The sequence below is a fragment of the Carassius auratus genome, unplaced genomic scaffold (assembly GCF_003368295.1).
Source record: "Carassius auratus strain Wakin unplaced genomic scaffold, ASM336829v1 scaf_tig00004433, whole genome shotgun sequence".
Classification (NCBI taxonomy): Eukaryota; Metazoa; Chordata; class Actinopteri; order Cypriniformes; family Cyprinidae; genus Carassius; species Carassius auratus.
In genome coordinates, this window is record NW_020523597.1 from 311,776 (window position 1) to 338,441 (window position 26,666).

The window sequence follows — 26,666 nt, forward strand, 5'->3', positions numbered from 1 at the left end:
ATTCAGGGGCCTGTACCATGATGGTAGCTGAACAACATGAGGGTAGCTGAGTTACAGGATTAGTTTTGAGTTGAGAAAACCCAAACTCTCCAATCTGGCTTTGTTGGTACCATGATGCTGTTCATCAACTTTCTTTATCAACTCGACCTTTGATCCTGAGTTTGTGGAGAGCATGCACATGAATGTGTGACATCACTGGTGAACAGCCAATCATGAGCCTTGCAACACAAAGCAATTTTGATTTACTTCTTGCAAGAGACAGCGAGATTCAAAACTAAAGGTTGAAGGTTTTGCTGAAGGTTAAGAAAGAAATTGAAGAATACGACAAAATTAAACGTCATATGAAAAATGAAGGAGGACAAATAAAATAAATATTCTTGCTCTATCAGTGCAGTGAGAGTGAAACTTGTTATCTTAGTTTATACATTTGAAAATATATAGTGACTGAGACTCGAACATGTGAGGTCAGATTTTTTATTTTTAAAATAGTGCAGTCTTTTGATACTACAGCTTATTACATGATCTGCATACATTAATATTTATTTAAAATAAACTATAACTTAAACTAAAATTGCTTGTGTGTATTTTATTTTATTTTTTATTATTATTATTATTATTTATTTTTGCATTAGTGACCTTTAATTTGGAGCAAGATAAACTGGAGTGACTGTGTCAGACGTGTCACTTTTCTCACATCTGACTGGTTCAACTTCAGTTTGAGATCTCTAACCCAGAACATAACCTGACCCGGAGCAGGTTAGACGTGGAGTGTAAGTTACTATGGCAATGAATGCAGCTAAAAGCCAAACCACTTACCTGGTACGTAGACTCAGGATTGGTGCAAACTAATCTGAAACTTACCTGGCCAGCCAGCTAATCTAGCTTCATAGTACAGGCCCTGGTCTAGTGTTTATATACACCACCATAGCATCTAATCCTTAGATTAGATGCTTCCTTAGATAGATAGATAGATAGATAGATAGATAGATAGATAGATAGATAGATAGATAGATAGATAGATAGATAGATAGATGGATGGATGGATGGATGGATGGATGGATGGATGGATGGATGGATGGATGGATGGATGGATGGATAGATAGATAGATAGATAGATAGATAGATAGATGGATGGATGGGTGGGTGGATGGACGGATGGACAGACAGACAGATGAATTATAAATTAAATAAAACAAAACGAACACTGTGCGTTTATGGCAAAGTTTGCAAGTCTGCATCTGCTGCTGCGTGCGTAAATTAAACCAATCTTCATTAGAAAGTGCGTAATTCAGCTGCAAAAAAAAAAAAAATCAGGCCCGGTGTCATGGCAACGGCTTCAAACGTCATGGGGAGGTTCAGGGTCCTGCATCTGTATCACAGAAATAAAATAAGCTTGTAGAGCGGCGATTGCATTCATACGGGGTCTAAAAATGCGTGGGTCTCAGCAGCGACTAGCACACTTTTATATGTCTATGAGGCAGAAACAGTAGTCATAGCAAATAAGCGATTGACAATTCATCTGAAAACTATTTATTTATTCATTCATTTATTGATTTATTTTTATTAAGCGGAGAATTTGATTCATTGAGGTAGTCTAGGTGATAGCGCAAACACTGCTTTATCAGACAGAAGCTACCTGTAACTTTTCTCAGCGCTTGTTAGAATGGACCAATCAGTCGCTGGTGTGCACTCGATTTGTAATTTTAAATAAAAAATTTATGGACTAAGCTATGGGAGTATTACTTTTGCAAGTATATTATAAAACTTGAAAACATTAGGGCGAAAATATCAAAAACATCACAAAACTTAATGAAATCTAAATGCGTCTCGATGGTGAATTGGCTTTTTGGGCCTCCAAGCGCCCCCTGGTGGAATAACGACGTTCACAACAGCATTTTCAGCTCAATCTTCTGTGACAGGGGAGGGCACGGGGAACATTCTTTACTCCAAGCACATTGTATGGCAGAGGACTGTGGCATCGTAGTGCAGACTCATTTTTACTGTGATACGGACACGGGAGATACTGACGAGGGATGAATCCTCTTCCAGCCCGTGGATGCGCCCTAACCGTGTCCAATGGATCTCCCCGGCATCAGCAACGCGACTGTGGACATGTCGGGCTCGGGCTTCATCTTAGAGATCGTGACCATCAAAGCCGTTGTAAACAGCCTGAGCACTCAGGCCAGCAACTATACAGCGGGCGAGGAGCCCAGCAACACCCCGGTGAGGAGATCGGAGGGGAACTCGGTTCTCCAGGGCATCGCGGTGGCTTCGCAGGCGCTGCTGCTCCTGGCCATCTTTTTACTGTCCAGTCTGGGCAATTCAGCGGTCGTGGTGGTTATAATCAAACACAGGCAGTTGAGAACCGTCACTAACGCGTTCATCATGTCCCTGTCCCTCTCGGATTTCCTCACGGCTGTTCTTTGTTTACCCTTCTCCTTCATGATGCTCTTCAGCAAGGATGGCAAGTGGATGTTTGGGGAGCCCTTCTGCGTTGCCAACGGCTTCTTCAACACCTGCTTCGGCATCATCTCCACCCTGACCATGACTCTCATCTCATTCGACCGCTATTATGCTATCGTTAGGCAGCCGCAAGCCAAAATCGGCCGCAGGAGAGCGATGCAGCTCCTGGCGGCCGTTTGGTTTGCAGCGGTGGGTTTCTCGTTTCCTTGGTACCTGCTTAGGGAGACCTCCAGGCGCTTGGTGGTGCACAAACAGGGGTTTTACCATTGCATGTACGTGTTCCACTCTGGCACCTCCAGGATGGGTACTGAATACAGTGTAGCTTTAATAGTAGTGTGTTATCTGCTTCCCTTCGCCCTCATGTGCTTCTGCCACTACAACATCTGCAAAACCGTCCGACTGTCGGAGATCAGGGTGCGACCGGTGACCACTTACGCGCACCTGTTGCGCTTCTACAGCGAGATGCGCACCGCCACCACCGTGCTCATCATGATCGTGTTCAGCATCTTCTGCTGGGGGCCCTACTGCCTGATGGGCATCATCACCGCGCTCGGGAGCTACTCCTTCAATCCTGCTATGGACACCGTGGCCATCTGGATGGCGTGGGCTAACGGTGCCATCAACCCGCTGATTTACGCCATAAGGAACCCGAACATATCAATGCTGTTGGGTCGCAGCAGAGAGGAGGGATACAGGACTAGAAACATCGCTGCGTACCTGTCCACGCAGACGCAGCGCAGGGACACGGTCCGGAACCGGGCGGACCGGACTAGAGACCGGTACGTGAGCCACCACGGCGCAAACAGCCGTCTGTCTTCCTCCAGCCCGACCAACGGCGGAGATGTGGCCATGTGGGCCTGTAAAAACCCGGCGGTGTTCTTCTGCAGAGATGCGCATCCGGACACGATCACTGAACCGGCGGTGCCTAAAGCTTTGACTGCTGACACCAGTTTGTAACGCGCTCACACTTTATGATGACGACGTGGGAGCTAAAATTACTTAAAAATGTCGATTTTCGTTTCTTGCATTGGATAACAAAATGTCAAGTCATGTTTACACATTTAACACAAACTTTTCTAATGCAATGCTATTAATGCATCAAGTGTAAGTATAATTGACTTCGAATGTATCTCTTTTCAGTTCCTTTACTTTCAAACTCATTTTGACATAGTCTAAATATTTTTTTATGATTTTATATGACATTCACATTGGTTTCATATACAGTACCAGAGGCTGTTTAACCTAGAACCTTAATAGAATTCTCTTGTTAAGTGACATTTATGCTGTTTTTCTGTTGTTGTTTTTTTTGTTTTTTTTATCTTCCTTTTCTTGGGCCATTTTATCTTAAAAGAGCTAAAGTGTTTTATTAAATATTCTGTTAAATAACTAAGCTTTTGTCAAAAAGAGCCGACAATCGCCAATCTTTAAGTTGTTGATAACATTTTTCAAAATTTTTCTCTAGGGGTTCACTTTTGATATATGTAGCTAATATGCAAATTTGTAGATTTAAATTTTTTGCGTTTTTAAGTTTTTATGTTTTCATTTATTTATTTATTAAGCTACGTTCTGTAGTTTTTTTTATAACGATTTGATCTTACGTATTTTATTACAGCAGTATACCTCCCTTCAGATTTCAGTAAATCACATGCATTTAAATAAACTGGAACACTAATCAAAGTTTCATGTCAGTTCCAAATATCTGAATGTTCATTACCTAATAATATTATTATATGATGTTTAAATAAACATTATTTTGTGTGTGTTTTTAAAGCTGATGTAGTAGACTAATATAGACGTCACTAGCAAACTCTAAAAGTGATGCTTTACAGAAAAAAAAAACATAAACCCCGCCCCCAACTCACGCCATTGGTCGAGTCAGTAGGACTAGGCTCGCTCTTTTCATAACACTGTTAAAACTTTACATTCTTCAGCTTTAAATATAAATAGGCCTACAAGTAAAAATATCAAAGTTTGAATGTAAATTAATTTAAGATGCATATTATATGCATTATATTATTTATTAATAATTATTATGTACATTTATAAAGTGTTACCATCTTTTTACATTTAATTTTTCAACCTATATTTGAAATCAGACTCTCCAAGCATGAGTTTATTAATGTTATGAATTAGCAGATAAAATGTGTAGACTAATGTGAGGTGTGCCAAGATGAAAGTCACTCTTGAATGCATGAATTAATGTAAATGCTTTAAAACACTGTGAATGAACTGAGGAGTTTACAGTAATCTCTCTCACAGCCTTAAACCATATCCATGCTGTTCATCATCTACACTGACCTGGAAAATTACCAGTGAAACATATAAGAGTTGAGAGAATTGTATGACTATTTAATTAAACAATCAGTCATAATGACATGGTCGTTTAAGAAATAGGGTTTTTTCATAGTAAAATGTCTTAGCTTTAAGATTTACAAAATTAAATCTTTTGGATTGCCTTTTTCTGTAATCATTCCCCAGTATTTATATAATTGAATTATATAATTTTTTTTATATTAAAGACCAGCTTTATAGATCTATAAAGGTATATTGTGTTGATAATCCAATCTGAGAAAAGCACAGGGTCTTTTATATGTGAAACTTTCATTGAAACATATTTTAGAGAAAATATACGCAGGCATAAAATAGTCATGAGCCTATTAAATGTTTGTTTTTACCATGCTGGTTTCATTAATAGGAGAGAGATGCATTATTCTTTTCAAATACTCAAATTAGAATTTTTATCACTATAACATTATGTCTTTGAAAGCGTTTCAAGTTTGCCTGAAATAAAGTTTGAATATGTTTTATCCATTTTATGTTTGATTACTATTCACAAATCACTCTGGCACTAGAACTAATCCTTCAGTTGCAGTGTTGTTGTGTAATTATGAAGCACTTTGCTAACCTTAATAATTTCTGGTCGACAAATCAGCAGTCAAACACTGTTGCAGTGACCCTCAGGGTTTATTTATTGATTACGTATCTCACATCCAAATGAATTCTTAAATAAAGAAAGCAAAACATCAGGCCAACAGAAGAAACTATTACAAAGTGATACAATATTACAAAGAACTATTAGTGAAAAAGATTTAATGGCATCTGATCAACAGGGTTATTAGCATAAAATAGTAGTGTCAAGGACTAAGAAAAAGCCTTGGTCAGAAGAGTTAATAATGGATATATGTACATATATACAACCTTAAACACTAACAAAGGAAATTACAAGAATATACATGCACGGCAGACAGTTTGGTTTGCTTCAGATGCAGGTTTTGCATCCACAGCGGTTTTTAACGAAAAGTTCTTTTTGGATTGCAAAAAATATTGCGTCCTTCTGTCATCCTCTAAAATATAGGTATTTGCAATCAAAGTTTGACCGTAGCATTTTTTTTTTTTAAGTATAGTTCCTTTCAATACATTTAATACATGGCATCTGTAGATTTATAATAATTTGATTTCAATAACATCTTATACAAAATGTTGTTTTGTGGAATTAAAGTTGTGCATTGTGCTTTAACAGGTCTGGAATGGACAGTTTATTAACAAACAATCGCTTGTGCTAACAAAAGGAAATACTCATTACAAACAAATCAATTACATCATCCAATGATATACAATTATCACTGCATCCCACATTTTCAAATCACTTTTGCTTCCAAAACACTGACTTTTAGTGTTTAGCACACCACATATTGCAAAACAAGGCCTGTTTTTTGAGTGCACAGTGTACACCAACAATAACTAAAAAAAATAAAATAAAATTGTAAGCAGTATCTGAGCAGACTCAATAAATGGGGTTTATGGCTGTCAGGCAAGCAGAACTGTGAAAATGGGTGTTCCTGGATTTCAGCAGCAGTTTGTAGCCCTTTCTGCTCATTATAACTGTGGTGCACAAGCACCATGCAAACTCCTGTCATCTTCAGCACAGACACGGTCACAACTGATTTACATCTTTAGAAAAATCCTTAGGGAGTATTTTGGCAGTCAGCACATAACAGGTCCTCTCCAGTCCTGAACTGAGGTAGAGCTGTTGCACGCGTGTGTAATGTCTCAGCTCTACCAGCAGGAGGCAGCACTCGCTCGTGCAGCTTCCTCAGAAGTTGAGTTTGGTGATGGGCCTCTCTCTGCTGCTCTCTGCGCTCTGCTTGACGGGACGCTTACGGTTGTGTTTCATCTTCGACAGGTCTTTATCAAACACCTCCCCGGATCGGAGTGCGGACACCAGATCGTCGAATTCTCCATCCTCCTCGCAATTCTCTTTGGCCTTCCGGGCTTTTCTTTCCTTCTCACGCTGTTCCTTGAGCTGTCCACAGAATATTTTAGATTAATCAGAACAGGGAGGCGTTTAGTTTGCTTAATGCATACTACACAGTGTACAATAAAGGCAGCATACTTTTTTTTTTTTTTTTGGTCAATTTGAGGGACAAAATTATATTACATCCTTGCTCTCATTCTGCTGAATTCTCAGATCAAAGGATAACTAGGATTTTTACTGGAAAAGCTGCATTTTGTCCTGTAAATGTTTAAATATTTAGGGCCCATTTCCATATTGGACTTTCTTTATTTTGGAGATGGACACAATGCATGCTTTTTGAGACTTTACCTGCGCCTCCATGCGGGCTCTACGCTCTTCCTCCTCCTTGCGTCGTCTCATGTTCTCGTTGTCCTGTTTAGCTTCACTGAAAGCCTGCAGGAACTGATCAAAGATGCCAAAGAACTCATCGGGCTGCATGCGAGTGGCGTCCTCACCGAAGTGCTTCACAGCCTTCTCAAACTGTGCAGAGTGAAGACAAAGACATTCAGGAGAGTGATTCTTCGTCATATAATCATTATTGTATCTTTGGTACTTGAACTTGGTAAGTAATAATACAAAAATTAAAAGAAGAAGTAAAAAATAGTTGAATTGTCAAACTCCAGGCTGCTAGAAGTATCTAGTGATCTAGTCATATACACTACAGTTGAAAGGCTTGGAGTCAGTAAAGGTTTTTTTTTAATGTTGGTTTTTGGTTAATATTTTCCATGTATTTTAAATTAATTTCTTCTAAAATTGTATTAATTTCTGTGATGACAAAAAAACAGCTAGATCCCAACATAATATTCAACCACTGCGGCAGCATCAATCCATCCCATGTGCAGCTTCATGAGCTGGGTCGGACTGGAGGAGACAACATGCCTTTGAAATGGATCTTTAGCCTATCGCAGTTCCATGTTTCCAGAGGTTCCAATGTCCACACAGATGGACAGAAGCCCAATAAACTCCAAGAAGTGAAAGCAGTGATTTAACATCTACAAGGCTAAGTTACATGTGCCAGCGTACAGCGGGGGGAAAGTCTGGCAACTTCAAAGATGCAGCAGAGCAACTTTATGATAGCTCTCACATTGAAGAGAACAGATAGAGTGACAGGCCTCGCTATGTTCAAACCTCTCTTCTATTAGCGCCTCAGGTTCAGTGAACTGTGGTGCGCTTGCTTTCTTACCAAATCCTTGGCGTCCTGAAGAGAGTCTTCCACCTCAGAGAAACTGAAGCCAGCCACAGTGATGAACTGACTCACAACAGACACAAACTTATCTCCGTAGGTCTGAGGCTGACTCTTCTGGTACTCCAGCTCCTGTTCAGAGAGAGAGAATTAAAGAATAATTGAATTCAGAGCAATCTCAAGCACTCAAGAAAACACCTTAGAAACCTAGCAAGAATCTCAAGGTTCTTTTTAGTTTTCATGTGTTGTAAGCATATGATACTGTTGTATTAATAGATACATTTGCTACACTGGATGACCTCATGAGCTGTAGAGTTTGTTGTAATTGTAGACAAAATGAGAGGATGGCGCTTACCGTCTCCACGCTTTTTAGGCCAGTGTGCAGATTGTTAATGTCTTTCTCCAGTTCAGTCATGCTGGGAAAAAAGGAAGAAAAATAAGTTGTAGCGCGAGATAATGAGAGATAATGTTTCACCAGACAATTTGCAGACTCTTTAATCTCACTTCGAATGGCTTGGGAACGAATTAGATCAAACAGTATCTTCACACAGTGACTGAGGTTTTGCCAAATAGGACATGTTCCTGGATCAACAAATGTTGTTGGTGCTGGAACAGCGAACCCCATCCCAAACTATAAACTACCCCTAAAACGAGAGCCAAATGATAGGCTGAAACTGTTCAAGCTCTCAGCACTAACCTCATGCCTAACATCTGATTGGTTGTTATTCCAGGGTTCAATACAATGTTCTGTTGAAAAGTTGGGTGTTAAGTATACAATTTTTTTTTAAAGACAGATTTTATTTATATGAACAAAAATAAAACCAGCAATATTGGGAAATATTATAATAAGCTAAACTGAATTTCTTCAGCATCACATGACCTTCAAAAATCATTCTAACATGCTGACTTGCTGTTTAAGAAACATTTCTTCTCATTAATGTTGTGCTGCTTAATATTTTTGTGAAAACTGAGACTGATCCTAACAATATAAATACTTTACTGCCACTTTTGATCAATTTAATGTGTCCTTACTGAGCAAAAGTATAAAAAAAAAAAAGGAAGCATGTGTGGTATAAAACTGATTACCACAAAAACAATTACTCATGCCATGATTAGAAGCAGAAATGTGAAGGCTATGATTTTTATAAAAGCACTTACATAAATTATCCTATTAAAGCCTGTGTATTTGAACTTTAAAGTTGTTTAAATCATCTTTTACTGTCGGGTTTTGGTTTAAGGCATTGCATTGTCTTTACAAATCTGATACAACTTTATACAGAAAAGGTCAGTGAGTGAGTTTTTCATACTACAATTATGCTAATATTGCATATTGTTTGTCACTTTTTGCTGCGCTGTCGATACAGTGAGTATTTCACCTATTACAGATTGTCCCTAAAAAATCTTGTTTAAAGGGATGAGTGGAAATTCATTTTTGTGCTAAGCAACATCATGCCACAAAGTTCTGTCGATTAAGCTTAACTTGTACTAAACCCAGTGTTATCTCTCCATTACATACACTCTTTTTGGAGACACAGAAACTCTTAAGCGGATGTAATAGTGAGACTTGATTATTTTAGGTGCGTACTTGACTTTGGCTGCTTCTGGCACGTCGTGCAGATCCTCATGAATCAGGCTGACTTTAGGGTACTTCTGCTCAAGAATGGTGATCAGGTAGTGCAGCAGAGTGACGTTCCTATTGAGAAACACACAGCTTGTGTAACTGCATGGCTGGTAGGTGATTAATACACAGTACTCGCTCAAACTGAAGTCCTGTCTTACTTGTCGATGCTGGACTTGGTGTCGGCGATCTTGTTGAGAGAGGACACTTTGAAGCCATAGGCACTGCCCCTCTGGCCTTTGTTCATGTAGTTACCGAAGGCCAGCACCACCTCCAGAAGCTGGCGAAGATTCTTGCTCTGAAGAACCTCCTTAGAGGCTTTACTGAGAGCTGAGGGAGAAAACAGCATTTTTAATATTACACCTATTACACACAAGTCCAGTATAGATGAACAGAACTGTATAAGAATTTACCTTCTACTTTCGGCTTGATTTCTGCTATTCTTTCTGCAAACTTCTTTTTGAAGTAAAGAGACTGCAGTCTTTGCTGGTAGTGGTCGATTCTGTGGTTTAAGAGCAGAATTGAAATAAAACACCATCAACTGTATGATAATATCTCATCTACATTTCCAGATGAAAGTTTGGATACAGCTTAATTTAAGCTTCTTATGATCTTAAACCTAAAGGTTTCTACTTAAATGAAATTAGTTTTGGTGGCAATTACAAATTGCCTACATTCAAATTCCTAATACTAACATTTCGATTCATTTAACATTAATATTTACATTATTTAAATTACTTTCACTGGAATATGGTTAAATGTGTCTGAAGAAAACCTCTCGATCTAAAGGCTTCTGGTTAAATGTTTGAAATTTAATTTTGCCGACAAATATAGTGTATACATTTTAATTGCTCCTGCTAAATTTATCAACTATAAGTTCAATTTCAAACATTATTATTTATGTGATTTTTTTTTGTTTTGACAACTGCACTTTTATTGTAAAATGTGGGAAATGGTCTAAATAAAAAATACATACATTACATTACATTTTTACAATGTAAAAACAATTGACTGGTAGTTTATATCAAATAATATTTCATATAAAATACAAAGCATACTAAAGTAGAAGAAAAATAAATAGTGAAAGAAAACTGACCATGTCAGTTTACTTACAAGGGGTGTACCCATAATGCATTGCTAGAAAACATCTAAAATATATTAACAGCCAAATATTCTTCTGTGGTTTTTCATTGTTCTGTTAAAGCATGCCTGTTCGTGAGAGACGGGTCCTGTTTTCCGTATTAAAATAGTCCAATAACACCTGCAACTTGTTTATTTTTTATTAATAAATGGAGCCACCCATTCTTCATGGCTTTTAAATGTATGTCCTTGTGGGCTGACATTCTACAGAGATGGCAGAATGAAGAGGTCAAAAAATGACGACATGTTTCCAGCCCTGTTTCAGCCAATTTCAGGCTTCATGCCAAACTGAAGAAAACCGCATTTGGTAACTGAAGTCGGCGATTATTATAGCATGAAACTAAACAGACCATGATAAGAACGTCATCCTGTAAAACAGTTTATTTTCCAAATACTGACCTCTACACCACCTTTAGCTTTGAGTGGAAACACAATTCAGGACATACTGTGTGTTTTGATGGCTCTGTCCAGTCTGATGAAAGATATCTCTATTTATTATGTCCCACACAAAGTGGCTTTTCATGACCTAACTTGATGGTTACCTGCTCATCTCATAAAGGAAGCGATCTGCCTTCGCCATCCGCTCCAACTCATGTTTGTGTTCCTCCAGAAGGTCCACGTCACTTTTTTCTGGCACAAACTTCAACAGCTGCAGGGGAAGAAGGCAAGCATACTAATGACTAAATTGGGCCAACCAATCAGAAATCATTTTGAAAGAAAAGTCTTAAAGGTACAGTACCAGAACACCCTGTTTGTTCATAAAATAAAATTTGAGAATAAATTAATGTGGCACCATTTATGGACTACATATCCTCGTCACAAAAAAAAAAAAAAAAAAACTTGTACAATATTAAAAGGCTTTGGTATGTTTGATATTTTTACAAACTACAGCAAATTTCCCCATCAGTCAGAATGATAAATGCAAGGATGATATGATGTCTTGCCAAAATTGCTTCTGCAAAACAATAATTGCATGCTGGCTAGGGACTGCCAGGCTAATGTAATTAAACTTGCAGCCTGTGCAGGCGCTCGATCAGCTAATCCCAGTTCTGCAATGTTTGACATCAATCCACTGCAGTACAGTTTGTTTTGTACATGAGCCACCTGGAGTTCTGAATTAAAGTGTAAGCTAAGTGATGAAGTGCGATTAATCTCACCTGCTCCAGCATATCCTTAGGTAGGTCTTCCTGCTCATCCATGGTCAGTATGGCTCTCTTGATCTCCTCGTTGGAGAGTTTTAACCTGCAAACAGGAAATTTGAGCAAATCAGTGCATGTTGCACTCCTCGTTTTTGAGTGACCCATACAAAGAAATAATCTATTCAAATTTCCATATCATTTTCCTTTTGAATTTGGGGGGAGGGGGGGGGTATGACATGGGTTTCCATGAGATTGACCATTTGACATCTAATACTACACCACACACATGCAAAAAGATTAAAAATAGAGATATAAATAAACCAAAAGAAATACAATAAATAAATACACCAAAATAAACAATTGAATAAATTGATAAACAAAAATTTAAAAAAAAATAATAAAAGCAAGACAAATAAATGAATACAGTATGCACAAAAACTATGTTCTGAAATAACTGAACCAATGTTTCTTGGTGCAGTAAATGTTTAAAATCTAGGCTTTATTAACAGCTGTACATTTTAATCAAACACATAAAGTGAGCCCACTCTGTTTATTGCCGCTGCTATGGCGACTTGTGATGCATCAGAAAAAAACCCTGGCTGGGATCATCTTATGAATAAAATGCTTGGCTGCAATTGAGTTTTAAACACATCGTCAACCGTCAGAAACTAAATGGCTTAGGTAAACAAAGAATTGTTCTATTGTGAGTCATGCCGTTTATTACGGTGAATGAATCTTAAATGGTCAAAGATGGCGGCTGTGGGTGCCTTATTTACAGACTCACTTGGAAAGAAGAATGTTGCAGTTTTGTGCACGCCGTCCATCGATGACAGACAATTCTCTGACCTTTTTAGAAGTGACGGTGTCATCCTCGGATTCTTTCTGCAAAGAACGAAATGCATTGAAGGTCGAAAAGGAAGAGGAAAATACTGAGAGAGCAAGCTAGTGATGATTTCACACTTGAGGGTTTTTGGTGAAAAAGTTTAAGTTCTTGTCAGCTGTGACAGACTAAAATGTTTGCAAGCACAGCGTGGTTCAGAACACCATTAAAAGAATAAAAACAGAACCATATTGATCAAAATCAAATGCAGGTTTGGACACAGAATGCGAAAACAACAAGAAACCTGCCATCTCAAAGTAAAAGACAAACAGTAATTTTTCAAACACAGGACAACTTGCTCATGACACAACAACAGAGGCTGAAAACAGTCATCTCTTGCTCTTTAGAGCCAGATGGGGAGCAGACAGCAAGAAATTGCGTGTTTAGACGATGGCACGTCGGGTTTTATTTGGAGGAGGAAGAGGGTGGAAGAGAATGTGTCCATGAACAGGGGGATATTTGTTTTTTAGTTGGTGGAAATCTGTCTCCTTCGCTGTTGCATAAACTCCAGATGCATGCAAAAGCAAAACCAATTGCATGCCTCATAACCAACTTGGCTAATTACGAACAGAGACATCTTGAAATGCTGGCTAATAAACTGAAATAGGTATTTTGCTCATTTTAAGCTATGCTACAAAAGGCAACAATAAAGAATGCACTGAACATAATATAAAAGTACATAATATAAAAGTATGTAATAGATAGTACATTTCAGCACAGACAGTTTAAGGCAAAAAATATTTTTAATATATCAAACATGATTTTAATGGTGATTTTGGGGTGAAACATGATCAGAAAATGTATTTGTAAGATTCAAGCATTTATGTCACTACAACAAAGTACTTCAAAGAATACCATGTAACTGCATGTCCGAAAAGCATGGCATTACCATGGTATCACCACCAAACTAAAGAGTGAGGTCCGAAGACCACTTACCCGTCTAAAGATATTTAACAGAGAGTCCTTTATGGCAAGCGAGAAGCAGGAAAGTGTTAGTTAGATCAGGAATTAAATAAAAGTGCAGGAGTAAACATCATGCAGAAAAAAGGGTGATACAATAAAGAGGGCTGGACAGAAAGTGCTTGACACTGCAGTATTTCTCATAGAATGCATCTGGAACGACGTGTGAGACGTTTATAATAAAAGAGCAGATGCGTAAGGATTCTCATCTTCCCTTTATGTCACTGATGAGTTACCTGCTGTCTCTGGTAAGCCGAGAATGTTTTCTCAATATCCTCCAAGTCCAATTGTTTGAAAACTTTGAGGTCGTCCAGGTCCAGCCACACAGTCCCTTCCAGTTTATTCTGCGATACAGAGATAATAAGTGAATAAACTATATTTAATAAAATTGTTTTGATTCAAAGTTTGTGAGAGTAGGTCTTAAGCAATAATCTATGTACTCACTTCACTGAGTTTGGTCCAGTTGAAAGACTTGAGCGGATTGGACGGCTGAGGAATGTTCTTTTTCTTCAGCATGGAGCCCATAAGTCCTCCAGGGAGAGGAGGAGCACCAAAGCCAGGCAGGCCTGGTGGAGGTGGTGGTCCACCGGGGGGAGGGGGTGGTGGTGGCGGTGCTCCACCTGGAGGTGGTGGAGGAGGAAGGCCAGCCAGACCAGGAGGTGGAGGTGGAATACTACCAGGAGCCAATGGGACGAGTGGGGGGCCTCCTGGGATATTTGTCCTCTGAAAACACAAGACAAAATAGGATTGTGAAGCAAAAGTATTAAGAGGCTTAGAATATGAAGAAAAACAATGCAAAACCACATTTCAGTCTGATCCAAAACCCTGTTGACAATGCATTTTTAGGCCCAGTTGAGAAAGTGTTTCAAGACTTCAGTTACGCTGCCACAAACAAACAAGTACTACAGGAAATACCATGATTATTCTGGATATATATATATATATATATATATATATATATATGCAACTATATTTTATTAAGAACCAAAATGTACGAAAAAGAGTTCAAACTAATTAGGAATCAACTTTTTCACACCAATTGAAAAAAAAAAAAAAATCCATCCTTATTGTGGTTTTCTGGTCTTAGTTGGTTTAAGGTGGCCTGGCCTCTCAAACAGGCCAAGCTAGGGTTCAGCTGGATTATCTGGTCTTCTTTTACACCAGATCAGCCTAAGTAGAAGCCAAAACAGGCCAGCTAACCATCATAGGATAGTTTACACAGGTTTTTTTTTTTTTTTTTTTGGCAAGGAGTTGAGTGCTCGTTCCAGTTCAAACTCTTGAGTTTCCATTTCAGTTAGGTCGCTGTAGAGAGAAACCAATTCACTGATTTTTGAAAGAGGCATATTGTGCATATGTAACATACATTACTCATCTCATGTAGCCGGACTGAAAGGTCAGCAACTTGCTGCTTAACAAGCTTATGTTCGCTGCTTTCTTTCTCCAACTTCTCTTTCATCTTATTGAGAGTTTGCATCATTTCTTCCTTCTCTTGGGCTTTTGCATCACACTCCCTTTCTTTCTTCTCCAGCTTCTGCTGAAGTTCATTATGTTCTACGATTCAAGCCAGAGGAACAAAAAAAAAGAAAAAAGTTGAAATCAAAATGAACAAACGCTTCAGTATTTGACAACATCAGTGATTCCCATGCTGATGAAAGCACGTGTAAACACATTCAAGGCCTCCTGAGGGTAAACAGTCACTTAAATCAATATTCAGATCATAGAAGGCATGTACCTTTTCTCATTTTTTCCGCTTGCTCTTTCCATTGTTTCACCTCGTTCTCATTTACCAACCTGTAAAATCAAACAAGAGAACAGTATTGGGCACTTCTGAATGGTAAAAGGGAGAGTTCACATAAAAATGAAAATCCTGTCACCATTAACTCTTCATATCATTAAAAACCCATATGATATTATTTTTTTTCAGTACAAGACAAAAGGAGACATTTGTGTTCCACACACGAAAGCAAAAGATCACAATTTTCATTTTTGGGTGAACTATAATTTTCAATGTGTCCCTAAACCACAAAACTTGGAATTCATAATTCATAAAAAGCACAAAGATGACTTCATATTAGTCGGGTAGGACCAGCAGGAAACCAAGGAACTTTGGTGCGAAACGTTAAGCGATCAGAGATGCCCCTTAAAATGAGAGTCAAACTTCAGCTCTGTAACATTTGATCAAACCACCAAATGTTTTCCATATGCATTCTGCATATTTGTTTTTATTCGACTGAAACTGTCCCAGATCGTCTCTCAGCTTTCGACTTGTTTGAACTGTCTGAGTGAAGTTGTGTCTCACTTCTAATTAATCCCATGCAGAAAGATGACACAAAGATGTGTTTATTTGAACTCTTGTACCACCCAAAAGCAAGCAACTTTTTTAATGTTCAATCATATTCTGGATGGGTCTTTGTATATAAACATCAAGCAACAAAATCTGAGGTCTGGCTCTTTCCTAATATGTGATTAGATACAGGTGAATGGCTACTTGCTTAAAAATAACTTGGGGTCTGGATTATGGATTTGGGATTATATTTTTTTAGCTAAATTACTTAAATCAAAAAATGATATGACAGATCATTTTGGAGAGTATTAAAACTCAGGATATTAATAAATGAGAAAAAATGAGGACACCAGGGTACAATTTAGTTAAATGTAATGACACGCATCTCTCACTCACATTCGCACTACGTTTTTCACGTCAAAGTTCTCAAGAGGAGCCACATCGGGGTCATGACCCTTGTCGTTCTGTAGGACAATCTGCTGGACAATTCGGTCGAGGAGGAGCCAATACTGCACAGTATTTCCATTTCTTTTGTCTGAGTAAAGAGAAGAGATGGTGGTCAACACTTAGAAAGCAGACTACACAATGTTTATTATAGTGACTGATATAATGCATATATACTGTATTCACTACCATTCAAAGTTTTGGGCTATGTAGGTATTTTTTTATTGCTTTTGAAAGATTTTTTATTGCTTTTGCATTTATTTGATTAAAAATACAGTAAATATTCTGAAATATTATTACAATATAAAATAACTAACTTCTATTTTAGTACATTTTAAAATGCAATTTATTCTTGCGATGCCAAAGCTGATTTTTAGTGTCACACGATGCTTCAGAGATCATTCTAATATGCTGATTTGGTGCTCAAAAATATTTCTTATTTTTATCAACGCTGAAAAAAATTTCTACTGCTTAATATCTCTGTGGTAACAGAGTTTTTTTATATTATTATTTTTATTAATATGATTATTTAATAAACAGAAAGTTTAAAAGAACAGCATTTATTGACATGTCTTTTTGACATTCTGGCTGAATAAAAGTGTAAATTCCTTAACTCTTAACTGTCACCCATCCCCTATGTGGGACGCCTACGTTTACTTCACTATATTACAATTAAATCCTAATCTAATCATGATGAACTATATATTGTGGAAAGGTGTAAGTGTCCTAAATAGATATTTTACCAATGTTTTTTGGTAAAATAGTAATATATTAATTTATGACAAGAATGCACCCACAAAAATCTACTTCATGACAGGAGTACTGACCTTTATCAAAAAAAAAAAAAGTCTTCTTCGTTGCCCTTTTTTGTCACACTTTAGAAATAAAATCTCAAAATGTAACCTTTAAAACCCATTTTAAACCATGAAAATGATACATGAATATTATGTTATAAAATGTTTTCGTTATAAAAAATTAAGTTTGGATAATGCACTTTCAAGTCCATGTGGAAAAATGTTAGTGACAGTTAAGGGGTAAAAAAAAAAAGGAACAAGAAATAAAAAAATATCTTACTGACCCCAAACTTTTTGAATGGTAATGTAAAGTGTAATTTAATGCTGACTAAAATTCACTAAAAACATTAACTTTTTCATAAGAAAAAATAGATAAACACTGTACATGTCCCAAACACATGGTTTTACTATAGGTCCATGTTCAAAATGATATGCCATGGTATTATTTTGTATTCTTTAGTGGCACTTGTTATGAAGTGTTTGTTCACACTGTTGTGGCGGGGTCCATGGACGTGACATCACTCACAAGGCATATGAAGACAGTGCTGCAAGACGGACATAAAGTGCGGGAAGGCGTCCGTGTGGTTTATCCTCTTTCGGACGAGATCAAACACCTGAGTAGCACTTTTAGTGTCTATATGAACCTGAACCAAACAAAGAGACAATGAAATTACTTTTGGGAAAAAAGGGCCAGTATTTAGAGTCAAATTAAGACAGCAAGCGTACATTCTCAAACCGCTTAGCTAAGGCTAATTCATCTTCATTTCGTAGCATCTCAAAGAACTCCAAATGCCTGAAGAGTAAGAAAAGACGACTGCATGTTAAGCTCAACAAAACCCAGCCAAGTACTTGAGGATGATGGGTCTCAAAATACAGCACTTACCGATCTAACGTGGAGTTTTCATGGGACCGTAATTTATCAATCACTGGTTGGATGCCCAGCATTAGAAATTCATACCGCAAATGAATTCTGAACTCCAAACTGGTCTGTAAATGAAACGTTGGAAATCATGGAGAAACTCTTGGATGATTTGAATCTAATGAGATGCAGATGTAGAGAAAGTAGCGCTTACCTCCCCTGCTCCTTGACTGAGGACTGCGTTGATGAAGGACATGATTGCCGTCTTGAGGTTCACCTCATCTCTGTAGCGGCCCGTACTCTTGTCCAAGTCATTTAGAAGGGTCTGTGTGAAAACCGAGAAGATGGGGAGAAAGAACGAGAACAACAAAGGGCGAAAGACCTCTTAATATTTCATTCATAAGTCTCAATGGCCTTATTTATGAACCAAAAGCAGAACGAATTTCTGTGTAAATCGTTGCATTCACTTCAAAAGGAACTATTTATGAACAACTGGTTTTATGAATGATTTACGTTTAAAGAATGAGGCCCAATGAGGGGAAACAACCAAGTCTCGAATTTTCCGCCCACCTGAAATCGGGTCCGTTCGCAGGCGAACTTCTGATAGTGCAACATGGCTTCCAGGATTTTCTTGTGTCCTCCGGGCACCAAGCAAACAGCACCCATGATCTCCAGAACAGCCACTTTGGTCTTGATGTTCTCGGTGGCCAAGCTCTGAGCGATGATGTTGATGCTTTCTGAATGTGCGAGCACATGGGCACGTCCCTGAGAGTTGTTCATCAGGGCTTTAATGCAGCCGATCAGCGAGGTGTGGATCTGAGATTCGGTGGTCTCGTAGTCCATCGTTTTCAGGAAGTTCAAGATGCACGTCAGTCCATCGAGGTCTATGAACCGTGTCACAAACCTAGAGGAGCACCACAAAGGTTCGGCCAAACGGATGAAAACACATTATGACTCCGGTAGAAGAACACATGGAAAATTTTACTTAATGTCCTGAATTTTAAGTGCAGAGAAGCACTGCTGTAGCTGCAGAGAAAGTTGCATGAGAAAAGCTGCTGAGGCCTTTACCACCATGATGGAGGGGCAAGCTAAATTAAGTCGCTGGCCCTGTAAATGGTCTCTGGGAGACAGCTATACAAATTCTTAATCATTTTAGCAGCTGTCACAGTGCCTTAAAAAGCATGTTATTTAACTAAACTTGGAATTTATCTGGAATTAAGTCAATAAAATATGCTCAAAACTTTAGAAAAATTAACATCTTTTGTACAATCACTATTAAGGAAAATAATAGTGATTTTTCTTTTTTTTCCTACTGATTTCGATGTGATATCAGAATTTTTTGTGAGAAGCACTTCATATTATTATGCAAAGAGCATAAACGAATTAGTCTCAGCACAACTGGAATAGAGCAAAAGATCTAATACTCTGCAAAGACTGTACTGTATGCACTTAATGCAATTTAATGAAGCACGAAGTGAAATAGAGAACCTCCATTTGCACACAGCCATGAGCAAGGCAATGTGCCTAATTAGAGTTATTAAAAAGAATTATACTGGCCCACAGAGTGTGTGTGTGTGTGTGTGTGTGTGTGTGTGTGTGTGTAAGGCAGTACCTCATTGGCTGTGTGCGGAGAGCAGTTTTCAAGCTCTCTATGGTCTTACTCCTCTCCTCCTCATCCTCCTTCTCTAGGGCAAGCAGAGACTTTCTCTGGTGGTGATATTTAACAGAATATAATTAATGGACTGTCCAAAGTTTGCCAGGTAAAATCTTTTTTTTAAATTACCTGACTGCATATAAACTGGAAGGGAAAAAAAACACCACAAAAATGTTTTAGATGTAATACAAAAGGAAAACTGTGCTATAACCTGAGTGAATTTATAGCTTCACCAATTATCTGAGCATCAGCGCTATGAAATATTTATAGTTGTTTACCACTCGATAAACACCTACATCCCCAACAACTTCCTCGAGGGCAACATATGTGAGTTTAATGACTCCCTCTCGACTAAGAGACTTTTATATCCTCAGGGGCAAAGACGGAAACGAGTGTGGTCAGGGAAGTGTTCATTATTTGCTGTCTAGTTTGTTTGTCATACTTACAGCAGCCATAGAATTGATCTGATCGATGTAGAATTCAGGCCAGCTGGTCGCCCCCTTATTCTCTTCCTGATCCTATAAAAAACTAAAGATTAGCCAGATAAAACTGAAATCATATAAACACAAATTTATATAAACAGACAGAAATTTCAACTAAAAAAAAAAACAACAACAGATAAGTATAATCTAAAATGTTAGGCAAACACTAATTATTGTAAGACAATGTTCATACAGCACAACATGTTTGGATAGACAACGTCAGATAGAATGATGGAAAGAACAAACGATGGAATGATAGACAAAAAATGATATGATACAGTAATAAATAGAAAGAATGATAGAGAGAATGACAGACAGTGAGTGGATGTTGAAGAGGAGGAATTAAAAAATAAGAAGGATTTACAAAAGATTATGAATAACACACAGATGAATCATTCACAACAAGAAAGTTAATTGGGTGAATTCTGATTTGAAACACACAAACATCCCTGTACTGTCCTCCACACCAACACAGATCTCTTTGTACTGCCAGGTTCTCAAGCACTTCCACAGTCACAATGTGTGAGAACATATCTTATCTAACCACTGCGATTCCCACAAAATCCCATCCAACAATCCAAAAGTTCTTGTGAACCGATATATTTTATGTGTGTGAACGTCCACAGCTGACACCTTGCATGAGATGCTTCTTGTTACCTGAAAACAGACACCAGACACTGAGCTTCGGCACTACTACACTCCTAATGTTGAGTTAAACGCTCTGGCAGAGTGTTAAAAGGCTACAATTCAGTCCAAAACATGCCTTTTCCCAGAGTAACTGATTTCTTAAAGCTTTTAATACAAAGCCAGGGGTTGGGAAACAATACCACAGTGTTTAGTGTGTCTATAATATAACAGCTGCTTGCTCTTTCAGGCTAAGATTGACTTGTGCTGGCCAGGGTAAGTTTGGAATTGGGAACCAGGGTTGTTTTGGGGGGTTTCACACACCACATGAGCCCATAAGCTTCCAGGAATCTTATTTAACAAGTCCCTCCATTGTTTTATAACCGCATTCTGCAATTATACAATTTAACTAAACTATTTTAGACCATAGGAGTTTAGAGATTAATAAAAGTATAGCTTGAAACCAAAACACAGGGTGAGAAAGATCTCATTATGGTTATTATTAACACAAATACTTCATACCAGACATTCACATGTACTTTGGCCTCAACATCTTGATGGTAGTTTTAGTACTCATTATATTGCACGGTGCTGGTTCCACATGTTGCTCAGACCCCAAAACTCCACTGGGAGGAGATTTGATTCAGGCCTTACAGGTGTAGTTGGCTGACACGCTGCACTTAGTATTTTATGGAGCTGGGATAATGCAGCGTACTCGTTTTTCTGAGACAGGTTGGGTGTAAAATAAAATAAAATAATAAAATAAAATACAGCGAAAGATTTGGAATTTTTTTTCTTTCACAAAACACATCTCACAAAATTAGGACTTTTATTCTCAGAACTTAGAAATTTATAACTCACAAAATAAAGTTATAAACTTAAGTTAACATCATGTTTTTATTTTTCTTCTGTGATCTGTGAGTTTATATAATTTCAAATTATAAACTCACAATTGTGAGAAACTCAAATCAGAGAAAAAAATCATCTTCTTGCTTTACGGCAGAAAGCAGACTTATAAGTGCATTGTGCCACCTATGTCTATAAATGTCTATAAAATGTCTGTGTCACCTATGTCTATAAAATCGAATGCGGTTGTTTGTTATGTCCACAGTTTGAAGCAACCCCAATACCAATAACATGATATTTAGCACCTAAAATGCTAATTTTACCAAGGCAACCCTTCCAAAAAATTTATATTTTAACCCCGGGAAGCAATTTTTATCGGGGAACCTCCTGGTAACGCGCTTGGGCTAGTTTTGGACTAGTTTTGAGAAGCAACTGTGCAGGATTTGTTGTTAAAACCTGGCAGCCCTGATCTGAACGCATGTGATGGAGATATACTTATAATTACAGAAGCATCTTTACTTATGAGATGCGCATGAAAACTGCATTCGATTTTTAGCACAGGCCTACTATCTACAAACCAATCGTTCAACCTGATAGAATGCAATTGTTTGAGTTCATATCTCTGATTGTGTTCTACTGAAGAAACAAATTCACCTACATCTTGGATGCCCTGGGGGTAAACAGATAAACATCAGACTTTCACTTTTGGGTGAACTATCCCTTTGAACTCACAATTGGGAGATATAAATTTAAATTCTGAGAAGAAAAGTCAGAATTGTGAAAGATAATCTCACAGACACAGTTGTGAGAAAAAAGTATTCTGAAATAAGTCACAATTACCTCTTAAAAAAAAAAGTTTTCGAGACATGCTTTAGTCAGCCACAAGACCAGACCAAACTAACAAGACTTCAAATCTGATGAGTCTGTCTGTATTTTTTCTGTAAAACACAAAATAACACATTTGGAAATCTGAGCCCCACTGACTTTCACTCTATGACTAAAAATACTATTCATTTTTTTATATTTTATTTTGTTCTCCATGTAAGAACCAAAATCATACAGGTTTGGAGGGACATGAAGTGAGTAAATGATGCCATAATAATAAATATTTGATGTGAATTATCCCTTTAAACCAGAAATAAGCTTTAAAATGTTAACTGAAATTCCATCTCTACCAGTGTATAAGCTTACAAAGCCTTGATCCATCGCACAGAACATCAACATAAATGCTTGCTTAAACATATAAATGAGAATAAAGTTCGTTCCTAACATCATAATGATTGACAGTATTGTTTTTTATGTGTTCTAGAGGACAATAGGTCAGCAGCTGAAGAGCTCTCCCCTGGTGAGTCGTGACCAGGTAACTGGTCTTATGCTCCAGCAGCTGTAGAGAAACCTCAGACCACTGCTGTGTGGTTTGCTCTTTAGTTCCACTGGCGTAAATGCCTCCTATAAACGAGAGTTTACAGAGTGTGTCACGGCAGCCTGGGTTCTGTTACCTCTCACTCCTCAGACCCAAATCACACGTACTGTGAAAATAAACCCTTGCACTCAACACCACTTCTCTGTCCCAAAGCCAAGCCTGTACTAGAGCAGCAGCATTTATATTAGGTCCTTTTTTGGATGTACAGTACGACTGTTCATACATTTAGCTGTTCAGTTTCAAACTCCACAGTCAAGCCAGATGAAATGTCTCCGCAGGAAACGGAGTTGTTTTAGGAAACTTCTATGCATGGTCAATGCCAGGCTATATGTTCAGGTCTTTCAGAAAATGGAAAAGGCATCTGTAATGGGAGTCCCTGCCCAGACTCGTCTAGTGCCAATTACTTACCTTTTTCTTGCCACAGTAGATTTGCCATTTCTTCTCGGCAGGAAGGGCAAACATGGCCTCTCTATGTTTTTCTGTGAGATCCAGCTCATCCTGAGAAGAAGATGATAGGTTTTAAAACAATGCATACTTTTTCTACTCAATCACCAAAAAAAAAACAATTATAATAATAAAAAGTCACATTCTAATACAGTTAAATAACGAAAATTTACACTTTAGGTTGCTTATTTGGAATATAATACAAATACAATATAAATAACATGAATATAATATAAATCCTAAGATGAATATAATATAATATAATATAATATAATACATTCCTTAAAAACTATGATTGCTCAATTTTTTAGACAGACAGACAGACAGACAGATAGATAGATAGATAGATTCAAAAGAATATACATTACCGTATTTTCCGGACTATAAGTCACACTTTTTTTTCATAGTTTGGCTGGTCCTGCGACGTATAGTCAGGTGTGACTTATTTATCAAAATGAATTTGACATGAACCGAGAGAAATGAACCAAGAGAAAACATTACCGTCTCCAGCCGCGAGAGGGTGCTCTATGCTGCTCGGTGCTCCCGTAGTCTACTAACGAAAATAGAGCGCCCTCTCGCTGCTGAAGATGGTAATGTTTTCTCTTGGTTCTAAATGAATGCGACTTATAGTCCAGTGCGACTTATATATGTTTTTTTTCCTCGTCATGACGTATTTTTGGACTGATGCGACTTATACTCAGGTGAGACTTATAGTCCGAAAAATACGGTATATATAATCTAATAAATAATAAGGTTTGATTTTGGCAGTAACACACACGGGCATCCTATCCAGTCAGTTATAAGGCATGACAAAACAAACATTTCTTAAATTCTGACATCAGCCTCTGTATATCAATGACCCTCAAGCCGGGGTTAATTTCCCATAATTCTGTGTGAGATAGAGAGTCCTTGTTTCCTCACGGCAAAGAAAAGATTTAGTCATGTAAACCATCAATGAATGCTTGTACACTCCTGTGACCTCTGTGCATTCCCATGATGCAGTTCTGGCCCAAGTTGGTCATATTCAGTCCAGATGTTTGGGCACAAGTTAATTAACATCATGTGAGAGACACATACAACGAGCAGGTCCCAAGACCACTTTAACAGGCTGCATAAGGAAATAATGAGGATAAAAAGAATGAAAACTACAGGAAAATCGTATAATTCAACTCATAAGCACTCATGTATATTTGAGCAGAGATTCCAGAGAGAGAACATCATATCCAGACACCACATCTATTGCAGAAGCAGTCAGGTCAAAATCTGATCTTGTCCAGACTGTTCTCTCATAGTTTCTCCCTGTTTATGTCTCTGCAGGAAAAACCTGAACCTGAGATTTTGATCTGCTATCCTTCACACTCACTAAAAGCCATCAAGATAGAAGCAGCTATCCGTCAACTTCATGATTAGGACTGCTTTCTCACCTCCCTCAAATCAACACATAATCAAAAGCCTGCTAGAAGCATTTTCCTATTTAATCAAGTCAACATGACACAGATTGAGGTCTCAGTTGTGGTTCACTGTGAGTCCTCAAAGAATCAGCAGGGGACAGGCTGCGTTTGGGACAGAGTCTGCTGCATGCAAGTCATCCATGAGCCCATCTGTGCCAAATGCCTGCTGGTCACGCGCTAGTGGGCATGAGACATACAGACGTTCTCCTACTCAATGGAGTCTGCAGAGCTAATGAGGGAACATGCATTGTCTAACACTCTTTACTGGACCATTAGCAGAGAATGCTTGGATTCCCCATATCACGGCGTCCAAGACAAGCACTGATTCACTCCACAAATGGAGGAATGGTGGAGCAAAGCAGTGCTCAACTGAAGAACAAGCATTTTTCTAACTATTCCGATGGGATTAATGTGAATGAACCCACTTAACAGGCTCCATTTGTGATTTTTGGCCATGTGGGCTTGCGTGCTTATGAAGTCTGTATGTTCTGTCTTAGCGAAAAATGCAGTGGTGAAAGCTCACAGGATATAAAAGTGTTGTTTTAATAGTTTATCCTTAACATACCTTCCAATATAATGTTTGACAAAACCAAAGACCGGATTTGACTTTCAAAGTAGCTTTTGTCCAAAGATATACACTTTATCAAAAATCGATTTAATTGTGCTGTAGGGCTATGCGATTAATCGAAATTGTCATAAAAATCTCAATTTGAGTGTGCACGATTTCTAAAATCGCTTTATAGCACGATTTTCCCAACCTCCCGCAGTATGCTATCCGAACCAATCAAAATGCATTGCACCTAAATGGAGTGCGAGAACAGAACAGATCAGGCATATGTAATACCAGGATAACAACCCCGTCTGTGATGCATATTTTTCTGCACTCATACAATAATGTGCTCTTGACATTTGTCATTAAAATAACGCCATACTCCAGGAGCGATGAATCTGCAGTAGTCATGTAGTGATCATGCTGCAGTGCACACGCTGAAGTAAAGTGACCACAAAAAGTTTCATGTTACAAATTAACATGGATTGTCACGGAAATGTAGTAAGTATACAAATTATAATAATTAATGTCTACGGTTTCACAGTCAAACGTGACTTTTTGGCTAGTTTTAAAACAAGGAAAAGTGCACTTTTAGATAAGGCAATAATTGATGGCACTCGTGGAGGTAAGAAAATTAAGCTATATTTATTGAGTTTAAATGTGAATATGTCTATGAAAGATTGTATTTCTGTATTGTAATCAAAATTATGGATAAATGTGTTTGTGTTAAACAGCCACGGATCTGGAGAGGACTGCAAAGCATCCTGTGCGAAAGCGAAATGAATCCATGCTGCTTCTACGCAGTGCGGACAGAGTATGTGTGAACCTGGTGCAACAAATCTATTTCAACACATGAGGCACCGCTACAACGAACTCTATGACCAATGCATGGCAAAAAAAAAAAAAAAAATGTAAAAATCCCTGGACACAGGGTTTTTTTTTTTTGGACATTGTCACATCTTTACTAAGTGATTATTTTGAATGATGTCTGTTCTAGAGACGTTACAACTTTTTGATAAAGCTCTAATTGGATATCTTTTGGAAAAATGTTTCAAATTCAACACTGAACACATTTATGACTGTAAAGCATGTCTGTAGGTGTCAAAATTGTGATTAAAATTGAAATCGTAAAAT

At 37.9% G+C, this 26,666-nt stretch overlaps 2 protein-coding genes across 6 annotated transcripts in view; one reads left to right on the forward strand and one right to left on the reverse strand.

The window, feature by feature from the left end:
• The first annotated feature begins 1,785 nt into the window (after positions 1 to 1,785).
• On the forward strand, positions 1,786 to 4,932 carry gpr135 (G protein-coupled receptor 135). The gene has a single exon (XM_026243755.1). The coding sequence runs from the start codon at positions 2,077 to 2,079 to the stop codon at positions 3,418 to 3,420; it is 1,344 nt and encodes a 447-aa protein (XP_026099540.1). The 5' UTR covers positions 1,786 to 2,076; the 3' UTR covers positions 3,421 to 4,932.
• A 476-nt stretch (positions 4,933 to 5,408) lies between these two features.
• daam1a (dishevelled associated activator of morphogenesis 1a) overlaps positions 5,409 to 26,666 on the reverse strand; it is a 45,804-nt gene continuing 24,546 nt past the window's right edge. For 3 of the 5 annotated variants that reach the window (XM_026243757.1, XM_026243759.1, XM_026243758.1), the window contains exons 3-26: positions 23,496 to 23,585; positions 20,159 to 20,230; positions 19,671 to 19,765; positions 18,629 to 18,962; positions 18,273 to 18,383; positions 18,083 to 18,186; positions 17,926 to 17,992; positions 17,726 to 17,843; positions 16,358 to 16,496; positions 15,410 to 15,468; positions 15,041 to 15,228; positions 14,122 to 14,400; positions 13,914 to 14,021; positions 13,654 to 13,680; positions 12,622 to 12,719; positions 11,856 to 11,940; positions 11,241 to 11,347; positions 9,972 to 10,060; positions 9,720 to 9,888; positions 9,526 to 9,633; positions 8,296 to 8,356; positions 7,941 to 8,072; positions 7,067 to 7,237; positions 6,557 to 6,766 (exon numbers count right to left, since the gene is read on the reverse strand). In XM_026243757.1, the coding sequence (XP_026099542.1) occupies positions 6,557 to 6,766; positions 7,067 to 7,237; positions 7,941 to 8,072; positions 8,296 to 8,356; positions 9,526 to 9,633; positions 9,720 to 9,888; positions 9,972 to 10,060; positions 11,241 to 11,347; positions 11,856 to 11,940; positions 12,622 to 12,719; positions 13,654 to 13,680; positions 13,914 to 14,021; positions 14,122 to 14,400; positions 15,041 to 15,228; positions 15,410 to 15,468; positions 16,358 to 16,496; positions 17,726 to 17,843; positions 17,926 to 17,992; positions 18,083 to 18,186; positions 18,273 to 18,383; positions 18,629 to 18,962; positions 19,671 to 19,765; positions 20,159 to 20,230; positions 23,496 to 23,585 (3,021 nt within the window). Of the gene's footprint in view, positions 6,767 to 7,066; positions 7,238 to 7,940; positions 8,073 to 8,295; positions 8,357 to 9,525; positions 9,634 to 9,719; positions 9,889 to 9,971; positions 10,061 to 11,240; positions 11,348 to 11,855; positions 11,941 to 12,621; positions 12,720 to 13,653; positions 13,681 to 13,913; positions 14,022 to 14,121; positions 14,401 to 15,040; positions 15,229 to 15,409; positions 15,469 to 16,357; positions 16,497 to 17,725; positions 17,844 to 17,925; positions 17,993 to 18,082; positions 18,187 to 18,272; positions 18,384 to 18,628; positions 18,963 to 19,670; positions 19,766 to 20,158; positions 20,231 to 23,495; positions 23,586 to 26,666 lie in introns of all 5 variants that reach the window. The other 2 variants (XM_026243760.1, XM_026243761.1) reach the window with 2 other exon arrangements.

What these genes read in the sequence shown, in the direction of transcription:
- gpr135 (XM_026243755.1), top strand. Translation starts at nt 2,077, where the DNA reads ATGGATCTCCCCGGCATCAGCAACGCGACTGTGGACATGTCGGGCTCG.